Raw genomic sequence first — 20,429 nt, forward strand, 5'->3', positions numbered from 1 at the left:
GATGTTCTGATCTGAACTTTTGAAGAGGTCATATAATTCCGATTTGATCAAAGCTCATCAAAAAAGTTGGTCAGAGACTAAGAGTGCATCAAATGATCAAAATTGCATCGAAAGAAAAGAATCATTAAATTGGTTTTATGAGCTTCAGCTTAGATTGGTTTGTTCGATGAGCTTAGGTTGGAATCAGATCAAAACTGTTTGATGAGCTCTGAATCAACGACATCAACGTGTCTTACCCGACTGCTACATAAGCGGCAACTAGCAACCAGCAACTGGCAACTTGGCAACCAAATCAAAAAATTTTGATTTGGTTGCTAGTTCCAGCCAATAACCGAGCAACTTCTTATCATTTTCGTTCCACTGACGCGAAACGAAGTTGCTAAGTTGCCGAGTTGCCGCTTATGTAGCAGAGTCTCTATCGGGTACGGGTACAGGTTCGGGTATTCCTCATTTCATTTTTCGGGTACGGGTACGGGTTCGGGTACAGAAATTGTTGGATTTTCGTTCGGGTATTCGGGTACGGGTACGGGTACGGGTACATACGGGTTTGAAGCCCTGGGTCAGATCATCTGACGTACGTGATCATGCAGATCTTGATATCTGATCTCACAAAAATGAACTGATCTGATCTGATTGTGAACTCACCAATCAGTTCCATCTCATCATTCTCAGCTCATCAAACAGATCTGATTTAACGTGATTAAATAGTTCTGAGTGCATCAAAATTAGATCAAAAGAATCATTAAATTGGCTTTCTCAGCTTCAGCTTAGATTTTGGTTTGTTCGATGAGCTTAGATTGCGAATCAGATCAAAACTGTTTGATAAGATCAGATCATAATCTGTTTGATGAGCTCTGAATCAACGTGTTTCAGGAGCTCAGATCGAATCTGGTTGATTTGAATGATCAGGTCAGATCATCTGACGAGATCATGCAGATCTTAATATCTGATCTCACAAAAATGAACTGATCTGATTGTGAACTCACCAATCAGTTCCATCTCAGCATTCTCAGCTCATCAAACAGATCTGATTTAACGTGATCAAATAGTTCTAATTTGATCCAGACAAAACCCAGTTATGGCGATTATGTCTGAACAAATTGGATTGAAGAATGAAGATCGAAGTGTTTGGATTTGCTGATCTAATCTCACCTGATCAAATCAAACAGATCAGTGCTTATCGAAGAGGGCAATCAGAACTCATCAAATATGATATGTAACATGACCAAACAGTTCTGACTCTGAGTGATCTGATGTGATTGAACAAATGGTGATCTGGTCTGAGCTCGTCAAACAGGTTGATCTGATCTGATTTCAAACAAATTTGATAACGTTTCTTTGAGCATTTTTGAAGAATTTTGAGCCCAAAAATGTAATAATGATTTTCAGAAATTCTGAAAAAGGTGTCGTGTGAACTATTCAAATGAGTTGAAATTTCGACCGAAGATCGACAATTTCTATCAACATTTTTTAAAAACATTTTTGAAGAATTTTGATTTTTTAAAAATATGTCATGTCACTCAGGAATTGAAATGAGCTGAAATTTGGTAATAAATTCAAATATTTCAATAATTATGTTTTTTGAGACCAAAATTGACTCGTGAATTTTGAGATTTTTGAAAAAGTGTATCATCAATGTGATCTATCAAAATGGGTTAAAATTTTGTTTCAATTTTTTGGGGATTTTCTTTGAAAATTTCGAGCCCAAAATTAGGCCTTGACGTTTGGGGACTTTTGGAAAAAGTGTCATGTGACCTATTAAAATGAGTTGAAATTTCGACAGAGCCAGGGATTTCCAGCCAGCCAATAGCTAAAAGCCAAAAGCCAATAGCTAATGCAAGCTAATGGTATTTAAGCCAATAGCCAAAAGCTGGCTTAATGAAAAATTGCCAGCCAATAGCTAATAGCCAAAAGCTAATGAACTTGGGAGTGATTTTCAAATTTTTCAATTTTTTAAAATTTTTTTCTCAGATTTTATTTTTTTTTCACTCGTGACTCACGTCTTACACTCACTGACACCACAGAAATGAAAATTGTCCTTTTAATAATCGTCTACACGTCATAACGAGTATTTTGAGGGGTCACATGTATTTTTGTTTTCATAAGCCAAAAGCCAGCCAATCGCCAGCCAATGAAATTTTGCCAGCCAATAGCCAGCTTTATTTAAGCTAATGAAAATCAAGCTAAAAGCTGATAGCCAAAAGCTAATCGATGATTGGCTGGAAATCCCTGGACAGAGCTGACAAAAGATCAAAAATTTTCGTTAGAACTATTTTTGAACATTTTTGAAAGAATTTCAAGCCCAAAATGGACTTGTAAATTTTGAGATTTTTGAAAAAATGTGTCATGCAACCTATCAAAATGGCTTTTAAATATTTTTTTTCAATTTTTTGAAGATTTTTGGAGTATTTTGTTTGGGTTCAAAATTGAGTCATGATTTTTGAATTTTTGAAAAAGGTGCGATTTGATCTATCAAAAATGAGTTGAAATTTCAATATAAAATCAAAAATTTTCTGCCAAAATTTTTCTGGACATTTTTGAAAAATTTGTGAATCTAAAATTTGGTAAAAATTCCAGAAAAAAATTGAAAATTTCTATCAAAACTTTTTTCTGTTTTTTTGAAGAATTTTGTGTCCAAAATTGAGTCATGATTTTTAGAATTTTTGAAAAAAGTACGATTTGATTCATCGAAATGAGTTGTTTGTTCGGATTTTTATCATATGATATGATAATTCGTTGATGAGCTCAGATCATATATCAGCACTATTCAATCACGTTAAGTCAAATCAGAACATCAGAACTGTTGAAACAGGCAAGGTCAGATCAGATCCAGTAATTCCTTTGATCCGATTCTAACAGATCTGATCTGACCAGTTCAATTCAAATCGAACAATGATTTATGATCTGAGGTAATTGAACAGTTTTGATCTGTTCTGAGCTCATCAAATAAACAGATCTGATCTAATGATATTTCTTGGATTTCTTGAAATACTTGAATATGATCTGATCAGATCCAACCATTTTCTTCTGAAGTCTGAGCAATCCACCCCTAAGAAGGTCGATGACCACTTCCTATTGGTTTCATAATCAGACTTCGTACACTTAGAAAAATAGCCCAAAACGAATTCGAAAGACCCAAGTTCAAAGCTCATTTTAGGTCAAATAATCATGGAATGACTGCGAATAACACTTCAAACCGTCCTCATCAAGTCACAATATATATTAACATTTCGGCAACACTTTTTTTCCCTCAATAGGAAGCAGCGAACCAGATGCAGCGATAAAGGGTAAACTTAAAACCTAAAATATAATCCATATCCACTTTACAATGGTCCAAGAAGCGAACACCACACCGGAGACGTGCTTAACACTACCAGGTACGATAAAGAAAAAGAAAAAAGTCGATCGCGTTAGCGTCAAAGTAAACATATCACGAGACGAGTTAGATATTTTGGAAGCGAATATAACTTCAGTTCAGCAAAAGAAATGCCGAATTTGTGCCACAAATCAAGGTATACACGTCCTCATACTGAGTCTTTTCTGTACACCTTTCGTCATGTGTCTAACGAGTCTGTACTCGTTTTACATCGGTACGTTGACTTGGTATAATATTTTTAACCACGTTGCCGAACACGATAAAATCATAAAACGAGTATTATTCGCTCCTACGTTGATTTTCGCTTATCCCTTTTTGATCGTTTGTTTCTCGAGCGGTTTAGCCATTTACGGGGCTCTAGCGCAGATATCTTGGCATTACAGTAGTTGGCTAAAGCAAATAACTGATTTGGAGAAAGGCTTTTACGGATGGATTTGTTCGGCTTTGAGTATAGAGGAATGCTGCCCGTATCAAGTGGTTGTTTTAGTAAACGTACGTAATTCTGGTGAAAATCCTGTACAACAAACTGAATTATAGTATGTTAAAACGCATAATTTCTTATTCGTATCGCAAGACTGCTTTTGATTAATGGGAATTTTTCCACATATCGCATTTTTTACGCAATTTTTATTCCGCTAACGAACGATGAGAGATGTTCTTCGTCGTGTATTGCTTCGATTTTTTTTACGAGTTTACAAACGTACAGCTGAGAACTGCCATATTAAAATTAAATACGTATAAATTTTTATAACGATAAGATGATTTTGCTACAACTACGAGTGCATTTTTACTTTGTATACTTCCACGTCTATCGAATGTATTAGATTGCCATGAATAAACTATTTAATACGGTGGTGTTGTTTGTTTTCGGGTTTAAAAAAGGTCGGTTGAATAACTGTAACAAACGTAGAAAAAGCAACAAGATTTATTTACACGATCATCTACAATTCATCTATCACATGTCAACCTCTAAAATAAATTAAAATAAAGTGATAGAGAAAATAACGAGAATGTAATTATTAAAGGATACAGTAACCATGACCAGAACGCTAAATTCAAGCTTTCAAGATTTACTCGAGTCGGTTGATTCTTCAGTTTTATCAGTTTTATGATGAGCTATCTCTTGATCGATTCTTTCTTTGGCTCTGACGACTTTAGATTGGATATAAAACGAGCCTCCTTTCGACTTATCGTTAACGTTGAACAGATGTTCGTATCTTTTATTCACATCTTCGGGATTGATTTTATCGACATTTAGTATCTGCATAGCTTCGGTAAGTGTGATTCCAGCCTTGACATTTGCTGCTGTCGTGCGAGAATTCGCTGATCCTTTATTCGCACCGCCAGCTTTGTTGGCTGCTGCTTGACTGGCTGCATATTCTTGCCTGAGAGCTTTTACGAAAGCTTTACTCACTACTTGGCCACCCAAAACTATAATTTGCACGATGTATTTCGCCATTAAGAAGGTGGTAAAATATTTTCATTATTTCATCATCAAAAAACGCGACGAATTGCTCGAAAATTCAACTGTTTCTCGATCGAATCGCAATGACAAATAAATGAGATAAAAAGCTTATCACGTGCGTGAGAATTTGGTGTTTTGACCTCTTGGCCTGGTGATTTTCAAGGGTAGATTCAGTAGATTCCGAAAAGCGACATCTTGTGGTTATTTTAAGAACTATTTTTCTCGATTTTTTTTCACGTCTTGAACCAGGCTAAAAATAAAGCACGTGGTTTACCTTCTTATCAATTTTTCTCCAACACATGTTGTTTTTTTTTGGAAAAATTTTTTCCGAATTTTCACCTTTTTTCATCTCAAATGGTGATTGCTTTGGTGGAGTAAATATTTAAAAAAATCCTCTGATTCAGAAGTCATTTTTCAGAGCTTCCTAAACTATATTCATCATGACCAAGGTAATGATAAATAATCTTATATTTCCATCTCTTATAGTCCTTCCTTCGAAGAAATTTCAATTCATTTTACTCATCTACTCCTCTTATTACAGAAAAAAGCTACCAAGAAAGTAAAATCCAAAACCAGCGGTGTAAAGCAACGTAACCGACTGCGGAATAAAGGAAAACTCAAAACGAAGAAACATGTATCAAAAAGTGCTTTCATGGCTCTTCAAAACAAACAGACGTTACCGGTTACCCAGCCTCAAGAACATACACCCGAAGATGTCGCTGATATGTTGGATAAAGACTACGAATGGACTAAACCGTCTTATATGCGAGAATATAACACCAAGATGTTATTACCGATTAAAACTAAGCAGGGTTTAGAACGTCGTTTCACTGATGTAACCGATGAACCTGAGGATGAAGAAGGTAATTTGCTGATCTATCGTTGAAATCCGATGAATTTTTGTACCTAATTACGTGCTTTGAATTTCAGAAGAACCAATTGAGAAGGAGGAGAAGCGTCCAGCAAGTGGGTTAGAAGATGACGAGATTACGTGGTCAAATGAGTTAGTTGGTAATGAAGAATTAGATCTTGACGAGCCTGTCAGCGTAGCAAAAATTTACGCTAAACGAGAACAACTCGTGAATAAATATAAATTTCGAATTGGATTATTGTCGAGTACCCTTTTAGAAAATCCTGAAATGAAGGTAACTAATTAATGTCTCAATTATTCGTCTCGTCTTTATCATCTATATGGTGTTCTTATCGTATTATTCTATATGTTTATTCCAGATCGAAAATTTAGATTCTCTATTAGAAATAATGAGCAGTAAAGATCCAGAAGTACAACTTACTGTGAAAAAATTAGTAACTTTATCGCTTTTAGAAATCTTCAAAGATTTAATTCCAGCGTATCAAATTAAACATCAAGACGTTCCTTTGAAAAAATGTAAGTCACGAATGTAATTTTAAAAAATCCTGATTTTTATATGAAAATAATTTCTTGCCTATTTTTAGTGAAAAAAATTACACAGCAGTTGGTTGGTTACGAAGGTCAATTACTCAAAGGATACCAAGCATTTTTAGTTAATTTGGAAGCCATAGCTCAATGTCTACGTAAGAAGAAAGGCGACAACAGAGTAGTTACTCCTGTACGTGTTTTCTTTCGGCTTATTTTACGATTCAAAATTGATCTACAAGTTATCCTTTATTTTTTATGTTACAGCCGGAGAAAAAATTAGGAATATTAGCGGTGAAATGTTTGAGCGAATTATTAGAAACGCATCCTTATTTCAATTATGCCGATAATATTGTTCATTTGCTGACGATGTATTTGGATAATCCGGACGAAGAAGTACGAAAAATAGTCGAAGAATGTTACAAACGAGTATTTCATCAAGATAAACGTGGATTGATTTCTTTATCGGTTAGTATTCTTGAATAGTCAATTTTTTTATTGTTAAAACTATCTAATGATGTTTATATTTCCATTAGATCGTTCGACGTATCAATTACTTGGTGAAAACTAGAGCACATTGCGTTCATTGCGAAGCTCTCGCCGTCCTTTTAGCCTTAAGGATAAAAAATGTTAATCTAGATGACGAGAAAGAAGAAGAAATAAAGAACAAACAACTGCAAAATAAACGTCAAAGGGTTCTGAGTTTATCAAAAAAAGAACGCAAAGTAAGCTTCGAATTTATCCTACTTTAACAAATTGTTTCAGTTCTTTTCTCATTCCCTGGCCTTTTTTTGTTCGTAGAGAAAGAAAGAGCTCGCTAAATTGGATAAAGAAATGCTCGAAGCTGAAGCCGAAGAAAATAAGAAAAGTAAACAGCAACATATGACCGAGATCGTAAAAATGGTATTCCTAATTTACTTCAGAATTCTTAAACGAGCTCCTAGATCTAATCTGTTGAGCATTACCCTGGAAGGAGTTGCCAAGTAAGGAAATCTTCTTTCGAATTGATTCATTTTTCAACGACTAGTGCGGTAATACTTTAATTTCCATGTTACAGATTCGCTCACTGTATTAATTTAGAATATTACCAAGATTTAGTCAACGTATTAGATCAGTTACTAACTAAAGGCAATCTGAATATTCGAGAACAGCTTTATTGTATTAAAACCGTGTTCATAATTCTTTCCGGACAAGAAAACATGATAAATATCGATCCTTTATACTTCTACAGTCATTTATATCGAGTAATGTTGGAAATCCACGCAGGTATATTCTCTTCCTTATCGTACCGGTTGATTAATTCGTTGAATATAATCTCGAACGTTGATTTCAGGCAAAACGTACGAAAGTATCGAAACTCTACTCTCAACTTTAGAAGCTGTCTTGGTCCATAAACGTAAACAAATCACTACTCAGAGGATGCTTTCGTTTACCAAACGATTAGCAACGTTAGCTTTACAAGTACTCCATAACGGGTCCTTAGGCGCTCTATCTATCGTCAAGTCTGTCGTTCAGGTAATAATTTTGGATAATTTTGAACGTAGAATTAACATGAACAGATTTTGAATCTCATTCTGTCTTTTTTTTAGTTAACCAAAGCCGCAGATTTATTACTCGATGTCGAATGTAATTACGGACAAGGAGTTTATAACCCAGAGCTGAACGAACCTGAGTATTGTAACGCTGGAAATACAGCTATGTGGGAACTTTGCGCTTTACGAGTACGTACTTTTGGTACTTTTACTATTTATTTACCTCGAACATTTTCTAATTAATTATACTTCAACAGAGACATTACCATCCTACTACTCGTAAACTAAGTATTCACGTTTGTAACGGAGCTCCTACTTTAGGAGAAGGTAGCCTACCCGCTGAATTATCAAAGCTAACTTCTACCAATTTCTGCGACCAGTATGATCCAACGAACGTTGCATTCAAACCATCCATTCCAGCACCGAATAAAAAACCAAAACAAACTCGTAACGTAATTTTGAAAAACGATTTTATTAAAGAATGCGATACGTTTTTAAATAATACAGAAAATAATGTAGATTTTTCGACTATTTTTAAATAATAAATTTCACTATTTGAATTTTTATAACAATAACGATGATTTTTTTATTTACTTGGAATTTAGTTTAGATTCTAGAATGGAGTGTACTTGTGCTACGATATCTGGAAAATTTACATCCAAGATGCAATCTTCGATGATGTCTTCTAGAGGATAAACCGATACCAGCTCTTCGTATTCTGAAATGTTGAAAAAAATCGTTGTAGTGTTCGTTTAGGTACCTTACGTTGATAGAATGAAATTTTGGCTTACTTTGAGACGGCAATCCTTTAGTATTTTTAATAAATTCCGATACGTATTGAGATAATGAAACTTTACTTGGCTGATCTGCAATTGAATTAAATATTAGGGTGGAAAATATTTCGAAGAAGTAATATGTAATAATATTACTCACCTAATTGATTATCTTTATTTACATAATTTGGAACAATATAGTGACTTAAAACTTTAGCACATTGATCACAATAATGTTCGCCTGGAAACATCATTTTTCCGGAGAATCGTACCCTTATCAATCTTCTTTTCGTAGCCTACCAAAAAAATGTCAGTTATCACATCGTCAACACCAATTGTCTTAAAAGATGAAATTTGACATATTCGAATTAATATTCTTGTGAGAGAAACATTCTCCGTATTTTTACATTAAATTAGAACTGAAAACAAACGTTACTCACTCCTTGTTCGAGAGCAATACCCATCGAATCATTATCAATAGCAATACGTTTGATATCGTGCATCAAGAACGAGAAATTTTCCAGCAGTTCATTTCCATTTAGGATAATCAAGCACATATTCTGAAATACAATCAATTCGTTGATTGGATTCGAAAACGAATGAAGTGAATCGAAACCGAATCTTGTATACTTTAAGAATCAGTGACATTCTCTCATCTTTCTTGGGGAAAATCGTAGTCCACGTTTTATCGTCTTCTTTATAGCCATAATTAACTAGAGTCCAAACACCTACGTAAATGAAATATTTATGAAAAGTAAATATGAAAATATCGATCGAAATTCAACGTAAAATGTAAATCATTACCTTCTCTATGATCTGAATTCTTATCCAGAATATTTTGCATATCAATACCACAGAAACTGGCCTTACAATTTCAAATCGAACTGAACTATGAATTATGATGATTCAAATATTTTTCTAATGGAAAAACCTCAGGAAAAACGAAAGCTCAGCAAAAATCCGTTGGATTTCCAAAGAGAAATGAATCAAGCAGCGTTGCCAGATGAGAAACTCAAATTTCAAAAATGAAAAATCCCCAAAACTCCTTTATCCTTTTTAAAAAAATAAAACGATGTAAAAACAATCACAATCTATAGAAAATAGAAATGTTCATTAATTAACTGATGGAATTTAATTAATTAATTGAAAAATGAAAACTGTGAAAAGTAAAAGCTTCAAAAACTCAATTCTGGCAGCACTGAAAGTTAAACGAGAAAAAATTCGAATCGATTATTGCATTCGATCCAAATCGACTTTCACCATCGATATGATAACCTTGTTTATTTTCTTATCTATTCTGTGATTGGTAGTTTGAAAATTTTACAACTCATATGTGTAATTTTTATCGTAGAAGTAGAAGAAATGTTTTGCAATTTTACATCAAACAAATTGTAACTAGTTGTTAACCGAACTAGTGGGAAGTTAGTTGCGCGTTACCGTAATCTCGAAACATATTACTCCATTAGTTATGAAATTTAGAAAGTAAGCCAAAACTTGGCCACAGTCTATTCGCGCTATTCCTTACAACCGTTCGTTTATCTATACCTAATATTTTAAACGTAATAAAAAATGGTTTAATCCTTCAACCTAGTTCGCGCCACACACGTCGAGTAGTAAATCATGCCGCAAGAAAACCTACCCCAGACGAAAACCAAACCGAAGGGTTCGTCTAAATTCCAGATAAGTGACATGGATTTCACGCAGTTCCTGCAAAACAACTATCAAACCGATCTAGACGTCGAAACCTCGCTACCTCCTGCCTATAAAGCCAGACTACAAGAGCTATTCTTCCAGATAGAGAAAGAATTCGAGAACTTGTACCTGGAAAATGTAACCTTACAAGAGAAAATCGAAAGACTACACGAGCGATTCGAGAAAGAAGGTTTAGTCAACGAGAAACTCGCTAGTGAAAATACAGACGTCGAATCGGTCACGAATTCGGTCCGGTCGTCGACCAAACAAAAGCTTAGTTCGCAGCAGAAGTTAAAAGCTACCCATAAGTTGAAAGCTCAAACGAGTAAGATTGTTTCTAGTTTCAAAACACCAACGTTGAATTGTTCCATGGTTAGAGAATTCAACGGTCATAAAGACGGTATCTGGGATGTCGGCGTTGCTCAAAATGGACAACCTTTGATAGGAACAGCATCAGCTGGTGAGTTGGAAATGAGCTAGTGCTTTTTAGAGAGATGAATCGAGTAATTAAAGGTGTTTTTTTCGTATTGCAGATTACACAGCTCGTATATGGAATACAGAAAGTAGCGAATGTCTGCTGCAATACGCTGGACATACCGGATCTGTGAATTCTCTACGGTTTCATCCTACCAAAGACCTGATTCTTACTGCCAGCGGTGACCAAACCGTTCATATTTGGCAAGCTGTTGTCAACTGGGAACATATAGTGAGTATCGCGGATTACTCGTTGTAAAATTGAGCCCATTTTAACGTACGTTCGGTTTCAGAAATCCGCCTCATCGGACGAAGAACCTGTAGACTTGAAAGAAACCGATGACTTGGGTCTAGATGGAGTCTCGTCGATACTAAGAACTCCGGTACGATCTCTTCTCGGTCATTCGAACGTCGTAATGGCAGCAGATTGGCTACCCGGTGGCGATCAAGTAATTACAGCGTCGTGGGACCGTACAGCGTTACTTTACGATGTCGAAACAGGCGACTTGTTGCAATCGCTTTCCGGTAAACATGGCTCATGTTCGATACAACCTACTTCGAAGCATCGATGCCAATGTGTTCATTGTTTTTTATATTCCTAGGTCATGATCAAGAACTGATGCACGCATCTGCTCATCATTCTCAAAAATTAGTCGTTACTTCGTCTCGTGATACCACCTTTAGACTTTGGGATTTCCGCGAACCTATCCATTCGGTTTCCGTATTCCAAGGCCATACACAGTAAGCAAAAAAGAAACACCAAATCTGAATTAAATTACTCGACGACGTTTTGAAAAATAGTACCATTTATTTACTATGTAAACACTTCGGTAATCGATTCGTTGCTTTAATGTACTTGTTGCTATACTATCGCAAGGTGTTGAATTTTTTCTATGTACTCGAGAGTTTCTCGTCGTTGATTGTTTCGTTGTTTGTTTTTTTCAACAGAACTGTAACCTGTACAGTGTTCGCGAAAAAGTGCGACGACAAGGTTGTCTCTGGATCTGACGATAGAACGGTCAAGATATGGGATTTGAGGAATATGAGATCGTCTTTGGCTACGATTAGATTAGACTCTGGGATTAATCGATTGGCTATTTCTCCGAGTGGACTTATCGCTATACCGCATGATAATAGACAGATCAGATTGTACGATTTGCTCGGCCAAAGGATCGCCAGATTGCCTAGAACTAGTCGCCAGGTAAATATCGTGGTGAATTTGATCGTCGTTTGAATTCTGTGCGTTGATTTTTCCAAGAGTTCGATGAGCCAATGATCGAGGGGAAAAATCACGATAGGGTGTTACGTAATTATTACGAGAGATGTATATTTAGGAATTTTTCTAACGACTGAATCATCGGAATTGATTCGTGGAATGTTGATTTTAGCGAAATTATTTTTAAATTCAATTTAAATTTGAATTTTTTTTTTTTAAACCAGATGTGTAAATTTTATCTAAAATACCACTCGATAATTTTATCTCGTCACCATCTCACATCCAACGAACATCGTCGTCGTCGTGCTCTACTATACTTAATTTAATATTCCCTAAAAAAACCTACTTAATCGCCCAAAACACTGTTGCCAATTATAAATTACGCGATAAATACTACGTACTAGATTCATTAGGTAGGTCTGGTGTAAAAATAAATTAAAATTCGTCTACTTCTACTATACTTGCAACGTAGGAGGCCACAACAAACAAAGGGTAAACTTACCATTACCATTAGCCCGAGCTCTCAAAAGGGTATGAAAAAATATAGTAATCTGTACACCTGCGAGGAAAGGAAGTCGAGGGGAATATTATTCTAGGGTAACGACAATACCATTCTTTCTTTCAAGTTCTCTTTACTACGTTGATTTCTTTCACATAATTACGCGTTGGTGCGGTATACTCGTATTTTACTCGCTCGTAAGAATGAGCGAAGAGAAAATTTAGGTCAAGGGCAATGCACTGTTACAAGGTCAACGATTCGTAGTATTCATTTTTCGTCTATTCGAATGTTGTAAAAAAAAAAAACGCACATAAAAGAGAAAAACTTCAGTCGCGTTTTCAATCCACGTTAATTGCGTGGTTTTTGGTCGGTCGAATTTTTGCAGCAGTCGTCGAACGTGTTGTTTTGAAAAGAAAATTGCGTGTGGAAGTATAATTTTGAAACATTGACACGGACTATAGGGATAACTATACGGTGGCTTGTTGTTTGGGTTGATCATCTGTATAATGATATGGTTGTTTTGGTGGTAATACGATTATTAAAGAGGTGTTAATGACTGGATATTATTTGTTTTTAAATATGTGGTTATGAAAATGGTAGATATTGAAAGGGGGTAGGGTGGGTTTTAGAGTAAGATATGACCAGTGTGGGTTATTTTGTTTATTCGACTGATGGAACTGAGTAAATTTCGAATGACTTGTTTGCTCTGTAGGGGTTCTTGGAACTGAAAGGTGTGATATGGTGAATGGTGTTGATCACCTCTCCCCTCCCATCTGTTCCTTGTACGTGGTTTATTTTATGGGAAAATTTAATTTTTATTTTTTAATGTTTAGTTAGCAATGATTTGTGTGAGAAAGAATTTTGAAATTTTTTTTCGTTTTTGAGCGGGAGGGGGAGGGGTCAAAAGTGTCAGTTCTTGCCAAAATTTCGAAAAAAGTTTTGTTTCTTTTTTTCAATAAGTAAATGTAAAAAAAATCTACCAAAACTGAAAAAAGTTTTATCAAGTTCTCATTTCTTGTCAATATTTCAATAAACAGTCCATTTTTCACAAAATTGCGAAAACTGTCCAGATTTTGTTCAGAATTGTAAAAAGTTTATTTTGTCATTTTTTTTATTGGTTTGTTCAACGTTACAATAAATTTCAGATCTTATCAAAAGACTGTTCTTTTCATGGAAAAATTGCAAAAAGGTCCTGTTTTTTTTCAAAAATAAAAATTGAATGTTGCCAAAATTGCAAAAAAATAGTTTTTTGCTACAAAATATTGTTTTTATTTTTCAAAATTGCGAAAAAAATCATTTTCTTGGTCAAAATAATTGCAGTTGAATTGTTATATTTTTTTGAAAATAACAAAAAATTGGGTCGTGAATTCTGCCAAAACTTTTTTTGTCAAACTTGCAAGAAAACGTTACTTTTTGATAGAATTTCAAAAATAGATAATCATTTTTTTTGCTGAGTCAAAATTTTTTTATTTTTCTGCCAAAATTGCTAAAAATTCCAATTTTTGCCTAAAGTTGTAAAAAATACAGTTTTTTTGCATTTTTGTTGAAATTTCAGAAAAAATTCCTGTTGTTTTAGGATTGCCATGAAAGGTCCTAAAATAATTATGCAAAAGTTGTAATAAAATGTTCTTTTTCAAAAATGCCAATTTTTTTATTTTTTCGCCAAAATAGCACATGTTTGTTTTTTTGCCAAATTTGTATATATTTTTTTTGTTGTTAAAATTGCTAAAAAAAAAAAAATGATCCCAAATTTCACCAAAACTGAAAAAAGACCATTTTTTGACAGAATTTCAAAAATTAACCTTTTTTTTTGGTTTGGTAAAATTTTGAAAAATCTGATTTTTTTTGTGCCAAAATCGCAAAAATTTTCAATTTTTGCCAAAGTTGTAAGAAACCTCGTTCTTTTATTTTTTTTGTCAAAATTGCAGAAAAAAGTCCTGTTTTTCCAGGGTTGCCAGAGTGGTCCTAAATTGGGTATGCAAAAAAAAGTTGCAATGCAAAGTTATTTGTTTTTGATTTTGTTGCCAAAATTATTTTTTAAAAAACTTTAAGAGATTTTATCAAAATTGCAAGTTTCTTTTTTCTTTTTTGTCAAACTTGCCAAATCCCAAATTTTTTTTGTCAAAATTGCTATAAAAAAAAGATATCATAAATTTTACAAAAACTCCAGTTTTTTATCAAACTTGCAAAAAATATTTACTTTTTACCGGAATCGCAAAAATAAATAATCCTTTTTTTGTGAGTCAAAATTTTGAAAAAATCTGATTTTTCTGCCAAACTTTGCAAAAACTTTCAATTTTTGCCAAAAATTGTAAAAAAGTGTAGTTTTTTTTGAATTTTTGTTGAAATTGCTAGAAAGGTCCTAATGAGAGGTCCTAAATTATGTAAAAGTTGCAATATACCTACAGTCCTTCTTTCAAAACTGCAAAAATTTTAAATTAAAAAAATATTAATTAAGATTTTGCTAAAATTGCATAAGTCTTGTTTTTTATTTTTTGCAAACCTTGCAAAAGATTATTAAAAGTTTCTGTTTTTTTTTGGTCAAAATGGATTTTAAAAAAACATTACTTTCTTCCAGGATTGCAAAAATAACCCTTTTGTTGCAATTTTGGTAAATAAATCTAAAAAATAAAAAAATCTGATTTTTTGCCAAAATTGCAAAAAAAATTCCTGGAATTTACAAAACTTTGAAAAAGTCTTATTTTTTGTCAAACTTGCGAAAAACATAACTTTTTGCCAGAATTAAATCCTTTTTTTTTTTGGTCAAAATTTCAAAGAAAACAGATTTGGCCAGAATTGCAAAAATAATCTTTTTTTTGTTGGTCAAAATTTTGAAAATAAATCTGATTTTTTTGCCAAAATTGCAATAAAAAAATTCCTAGATTTTCCAAAACTTCAAAAATGTCTTATTTTTTGTCAAACTTGAAAAAACACAAATTTTTGCCAGAATTGCAGAATTAATCCTTTTTTTTTGGTCAAAATTTTAAACAAATTGGATTTTTTCGCCATCAATGCAAAAAAACTTTCCTAGATTTGCCAGAATTGCAGAAAAAAACTTTTTTTTGTTGGTCAAAATTTTGAAAAGAAATCTGATTTTTTTGCCAAAATTGCCATAAAAAATCCCTGAGTTTTCCAAAACTTTAAAAAAGTCCTGTTTCTTGTCAAGCTTGCAAAAAAAACATGACTTTTTGGCAGAATCGCAAAATTAATCTTTTTTTTTGGTCAAAATTTCAAAAAAAAGCAGAATTTTTTTGCCATAAATGAAAAAAAATTTTTTGCCAGAATTGCAATAGAAAATGCCTGAATTTTCCAAAACTCCAAAAAAGTCTTATTTTTTGTCAAACTTGCAAAAAACATAACTTTTTGTCAAAATTACAGAATTAAATTAAATCCTTTTTTTTGGTCAAAATTTTGAAAATAAATCTGATTTTTTTGCCAAAATTGCAATAAAAAATTCCTGGATTTTTCAAAACCTTAACAAAGTCCTGTTTCTTGTCAAGCTTGCAAAAGAAACATGACTTTTTGGCAGAATTGCAAAATTAATCTTTTTTTTTGTTGGTTAAAATTTCAAAAAAAATTCCTGGATTTTCCAAAACTTCAAAAAAGACTTATTTTTTGTCAAACTTGCAAAAAACATCTTTTTGTCAAAATTATAGAATTAAATCCTTTTTTTTTGGTCAAAATTTCAAAAAAAAGCAGAATTTTTTTGCCATAAATGAAAAAAATTTTTTGCCAGAATTGCAATAGAAAATGCTTGAATTTTCCAAAACTCCAAAAAAGTCTTATTTTTTGTCAAACTTGCAAAAAAACATAACTGTTTTCCAGAATTGCAGAATTAATCCTTTTTTTTGGTCAAAATTTCAAAAAAATCAGATTTTTTTGTCAAACTTGCAAAAAACATAGGTAACTGTTTTCCAGAATTGCAGAATTAATCCTTTTTTTCGGTCAAAATTTCAAAAAAAATTTGATATTTTTGTAATATATGCAAAAAACTTTCCTAGATTTTGCCAGAATTGCAAAAATAATCTTTTTTTGTTGGTCAAAATTTTGAAAATTAATTTGATTTTTTTGCCAAAATTGCAATAAAAAATTTCTGGATTTTCCGAAACTAAAAAAGTCTTGTTTCTTGTCAAATTTGCAAAAAACCATAACTTTTTGGCAGAATTGCAAAATTAATCCTTTTTTTATTAGTCAAAATTTCAAAAAAATCAGATTTTTTTGCCAAAATCGCAAAAAAAATCGCTGGATTTTTCAAAACTTCAAAACAGCCTTGGTTTTTGTCACATGACTTTTTCCCAGAATTGCAAAATAATCCTTTTTTTTGTTGGTCAAAATTTTACCTATTTTAAAAAAACAGTTTTTTTTGACAAAATTGGAAAAATAATTTTCTCAAAACTTGAAAAAAGTCCTGTTTTTTGTCAAACTTGCGAAAAACATGATCTACTTTTTGCCAAAATTGCAAATTTAATTTTTTTTGTTGGTCAAAATTTCAAAAAAAATCTGAATTTTTTTGCCAAAATTTCAAAAAAAAATCCTGGATTTTCCAAAATTTCAAAAAAGTCCACTTTTTGCCACAATTGCAAAAATAATTATTTGTTTTATTATTGGTCAAAGTTTTTCTTGAAAAATCAGATCGCTTTGCCACACTTGCAAAAAATTCCTGGATTTTGTCAAGGCTTAAAAAAAGTTCTGTTCTTTGTAAAAAAAAAATATAACCTACTTTTTACCAAAATTGCACAAAAAAATTCTCCTCTTATCAACATCTTTCAATCGACCTTCAGAATTTTAACGTTTTTTAATTTTTCTTTCTTATTCGAATTGATCAAATGTAGAAAAACTTTTACCTGAACCATGGGCAGCTGCTCTTCCCCTCAACCATTCCTTCATCCGCCTTATGTCGTCGTATTCGCCTTACGAGTTGGCTTTTGCGCCAGGAGGCATCAGACTTGACATGAGGGGAACCGACGACTTCGTACGTTATGTACGCCATGTTAATCAATTTAAAAGGTATATTTTTAGTCGAAGACGACAAAGCAAGGGGTATAAGGTATAAGGGTGTGAAAAAGAGGTGCCGGTAAAAAGGCTCGATTGGTCGTTTATTTAGTGACATTTTCAAAGAGTATAAAGGTGGCGCCGGAGCTGAGGTCGGAGTGCGTGTCGATGTTAATATTCACGTCTCACGAGCTTTAGAAATCGTAATAGAGCAGAAACGCTGAAGCTGAAAGGTCGCCCGAATAACTACGAATAAAAAATACCCTACGCGAACCGAACCCTTCTCTTTGATTGGGTTTTCACTCAAGAAGGTCGCTATCTCTCATGTCTGTGATTTGAATTGGAAGAAAGTAGAGGTCGAGTCGAGTTCTACTCGGTCTTCAATTTTATCCGGTGTATTACTCGTAGACTAGACTCGAGTGTGTATGTATGTATGTGTGTGAGTGTGAGTTTACATAGCGTTCAAATGACCACCATGGCTGCGGTAATGGGATAATGTAATGGCGACAATAACAACATCGACGTTGTACTGTCACGGTTAATGGCAAATCGTCAACGTCAAGGTGGCCACAGGCACAACATACCACTACATAATGTGCGATAATTTCTCTGGCTGATTGTCGCGTATTTTATAATGCTTACAGGGACATAGAAGAATGGTTTGCGGTGTCGCTTGGAACGAAGATAACGCTTCGTGTAATTTCTTCAGCTGCGGTTTCGATCGAAGAATATTAGGATGGTTGATCCAATCGAATAAAGACTGAAAAACCGTCCTCATCGTACTACCTTTTTACGCCTCAGCTGTTGTGGCCGTCGTCGTCGTCGTAATGAAGATGAGATGTCTGCATATTTCAAATTTAATGTGTATCTCGAGCCTTTTCGTTGGTATTTTTAGGGGTTGTGGTACATATGTAAGTTCAAGGGCACTTGTAAACTTACCAGAGTCATCGTATTAGTTAAATGAGTTACCTATATGTATATTTGAAATGTTTATTTTACGAATCAGCCATTTCAACGTAGGTATGGTGGCGTTTTGGCCTACTACGAGTTCGTCTAACTAGTCTGTCGTTGTATTATGTTTTTTTTTACGAGTATTTATGCTTATTTGGGAAGAAAAATCGTACCTAATGCGTTGTATTAATTAATTATAAATGATTATATAGCTTACGTATGCAAAAAGAAATGGGTGATAGCCTGTCTTAAAATTGATTACCTCTACCTATCTGTAAACCTAATATACCTATAGAGCTAGAACTACCACTTTTGTGAAATTATTATTACTATATTATTTAGGTTTTTGATATCTATAAATTGAGTTTAATCTCCATTTTGCGACTAAAAAAAATTTTTAATGAAATGACGCATTCCATTTCCTGTTGCTGTCGTCGTCATCGTCGTGTTTATATATATTTTATACGTAGCGAATAAGGTATAAAAATTTACCTACGAGTATATTAACTATTAAGTAAGTAAGTTGATTGTTTTTATTTTTATTTCGTGTACCTACCTTTCTTCTGATTTACCTCTATTTATGTCTATGATGTCTATATGTCTGTCTCTCTTTTTACATTTTCAAGTACCTGCGACAAGAAAAAAAATATTATATTGAAATGTATTCGCTCGTATGTTTGTATGTGTGTGTGATAGTATTTAGTTGTGCGTGTTTTATTCTTGCAAAGAAGGTTGTATCGACGATTTTTTTGTTTTCAAAAAAAGCCATTTTTTATATGTTTAAGGTTTATTTATTTATTTATTTATATGTACTAAACGGTATCCGAACAGTTACCAAACCTATGTTGTCACTTATTTTTTACGATCTTTTTTTCTTTTTTTTTTTCGTTTATTTGAAAATAAATTGTGAAGAACGAAGGTGTGATTTTTTTTTGTAGGTGTTGACGGTTTTCATTGTTTATGTACGTGTAGTACGTTAAAATCTATAAAAAACGGGGGATAAGTTGAAATTTTTTGCTTTTATGGAAAAAAATATGGAAATTTCGGGGACTTTGTTATTTTTTGGGAAAGAGAGAGGTGCAATGGGGCTTTGGAGGAATTCCAAAAATCAATAAAATTATTTTTCAAATTGTCAAGAAAAAGGGGAGGGGGTAGTTGAGATTGGGAGAGACTTGGTGAAAAAAATTGAGCCGATATTCGTATTCAGCATATGCAAAAACCTAATACCCCATACGTCACACGATTTTTACAATTTTTTTGAAATTGGGAAGGGGTAAATGTATCCTTGGAGGGAGTAAATCCAAAAAATGAGTTGAAATTCATATTCGGCGCTTCCAAAACCCAAACAAACCATATGTCACTCGATTTTTTTCAATTTTCATTTTTTGTCGAAATGGAGGGGAGGATGAAGTTAACCTTGGAAGGGTTGAATTCAAAAAATGAGTTGATATTCGTCGTCAACGCTTCCAAAACCCAAGCAAACCATATGTCACTCGATCGTTTTCCAATTTTCACTTTTTGAGGAAATTGCAGGGAGGAAACAACAAAACTTTGGCAGGGTTGAATCAAAAAAATGAGTTGATATTCGTAGTTAACGCTTCTAAAACCCAAACAAACCATATGTTACTCGATTTTTTCATTTTTATGGAAATGGGGGGGGGGGCAACAAGACCTTGGAGGAGCTGAATCTAAAAAATGAGTTGAAATTCATATTTAGCACTTCCAAAACCCAAACAAACCATATATCACTCAATTTTTTTCAATTTTCACTTTTTGTGGAAATGGAGGAGAGGGTGCAGTGACCCTTGGAGGGGTTGAATCCAAAAAATGAGTTGAAATTCATATTTAGCACTTCCAAAACCCAAACAAACCATATATCACTCGATTTTTTTCAATTTTCACTTTTTGTGGAAATGGAGGAGAGGGTGCAGTGACCCTTGGAGGGGTTGAATCCAAAAAATGAGTTGATATTCGTATTCAACGCTTCCTAAACCCAAACAAACCATATGTAACTCGATTTTTTCAATTTTCATTTTTTATGGTAATTGGGGGGGAGAAGGCAA

General features: G+C 33.5%; 5 protein-coding genes across 5 annotated transcripts; 3 read left to right on the top strand and 2 right to left on the bottom strand.

The window, feature by feature from the left end:
* Positions 1-3,328: 3,328 nt before the first annotated feature.
* On the top strand, positions 3,329-3,913 carry LOC135836419 (transmembrane protein 169). Its single transcript, XM_065351249.1, has one exon. It carries the CDS (start codon positions 3,329-3,331, stop codon positions 3,911-3,913), a length of 585 nt encoding a protein of 194 aa, XP_065207321.1.
* Positions 3,914-4,283: 370 nt separating this feature from the next.
* Positions 4,284-4,946, bottom strand: blp (mitochondrial import inner membrane translocase subunit Tim16). The gene has a single exon (XM_065351130.1). It carries the CDS (start codon positions 4,833-4,835, stop codon positions 4,440-4,442), a length of 396 nt encoding a protein of 131 aa, XP_065207202.1. The 5' UTR covers positions 4,836-4,946; the 3' UTR covers positions 4,284-4,439.
* A 191-nt stretch (positions 4,947-5,137) lies between these two features.
* Noc3 (Nucleolar complex protein 3) lies at positions 5,138-8,337 on the top strand. The gene is made up of 12 exons (XM_065351031.1): positions 5,138-5,290; positions 5,383-5,704; positions 5,772-5,986; positions 6,072-6,228; positions 6,297-6,430; positions 6,505-6,705; positions 6,774-6,962; positions 7,039-7,220; positions 7,295-7,503; positions 7,571-7,752; positions 7,827-7,958; positions 8,027-8,337. The coding sequence occupies exons 1-12, from the start codon at positions 5,282-5,284 to the stop codon at positions 8,309-8,311; spliced, it is 2,217 nt and encodes a 738-aa protein (XP_065207103.1). The 5' UTR covers positions 5,138-5,281; the 3' UTR covers positions 8,312-8,337.
* LOC135836337 (uncharacterized) lies at positions 8,223-9,511 on the bottom strand. Its single transcript, XM_065351118.1, has 6 exons — positions 9,347-9,511; positions 9,173-9,270; positions 8,983-9,102; positions 8,703-8,838; positions 8,561-8,635; positions 8,223-8,487 (listed from the first exon to the last, which is right to left on the bottom strand). Exons 1-6 carry the CDS (start codon positions 9,384-9,386, stop codon positions 8,360-8,362), a joined length of 597 nt encoding a protein of 198 aa, XP_065207190.1. The 5' UTR covers positions 9,387-9,511; the 3' UTR covers positions 8,223-8,359.
* Positions 9,512-9,845: 334 nt separating this feature from the next.
* On the top strand, positions 9,846-19,284 carry LOC135836296 (WD repeat-containing protein 37-like). The gene is made up of 6 exons (XM_065351043.1): positions 9,846-10,694; positions 10,768-10,940; positions 11,002-11,233; positions 11,311-11,449; positions 11,657-11,909; positions 18,060-19,284. The coding sequence occupies exons 1-6, from the start codon at positions 10,163-10,165 to the stop codon at positions 18,177-18,179; spliced, it is 1,449 nt and encodes a 482-aa protein (XP_065207115.1). The 5' UTR covers positions 9,846-10,162; the 3' UTR covers positions 18,180-19,284.
* The last annotated feature ends 1,145 nt before the right edge of the window (positions 19,285-20,429 follow it).

Source organism: Planococcus citri, chromosome 1 (assembly GCF_950023065.1).
Source record: "Planococcus citri chromosome 1, ihPlaCitr1.1, whole genome shotgun sequence".
NCBI classification, from domain to species: domain Eukaryota; kingdom Metazoa; phylum Arthropoda; class Insecta; order Hemiptera; family Pseudococcidae; genus Planococcus; species Planococcus citri.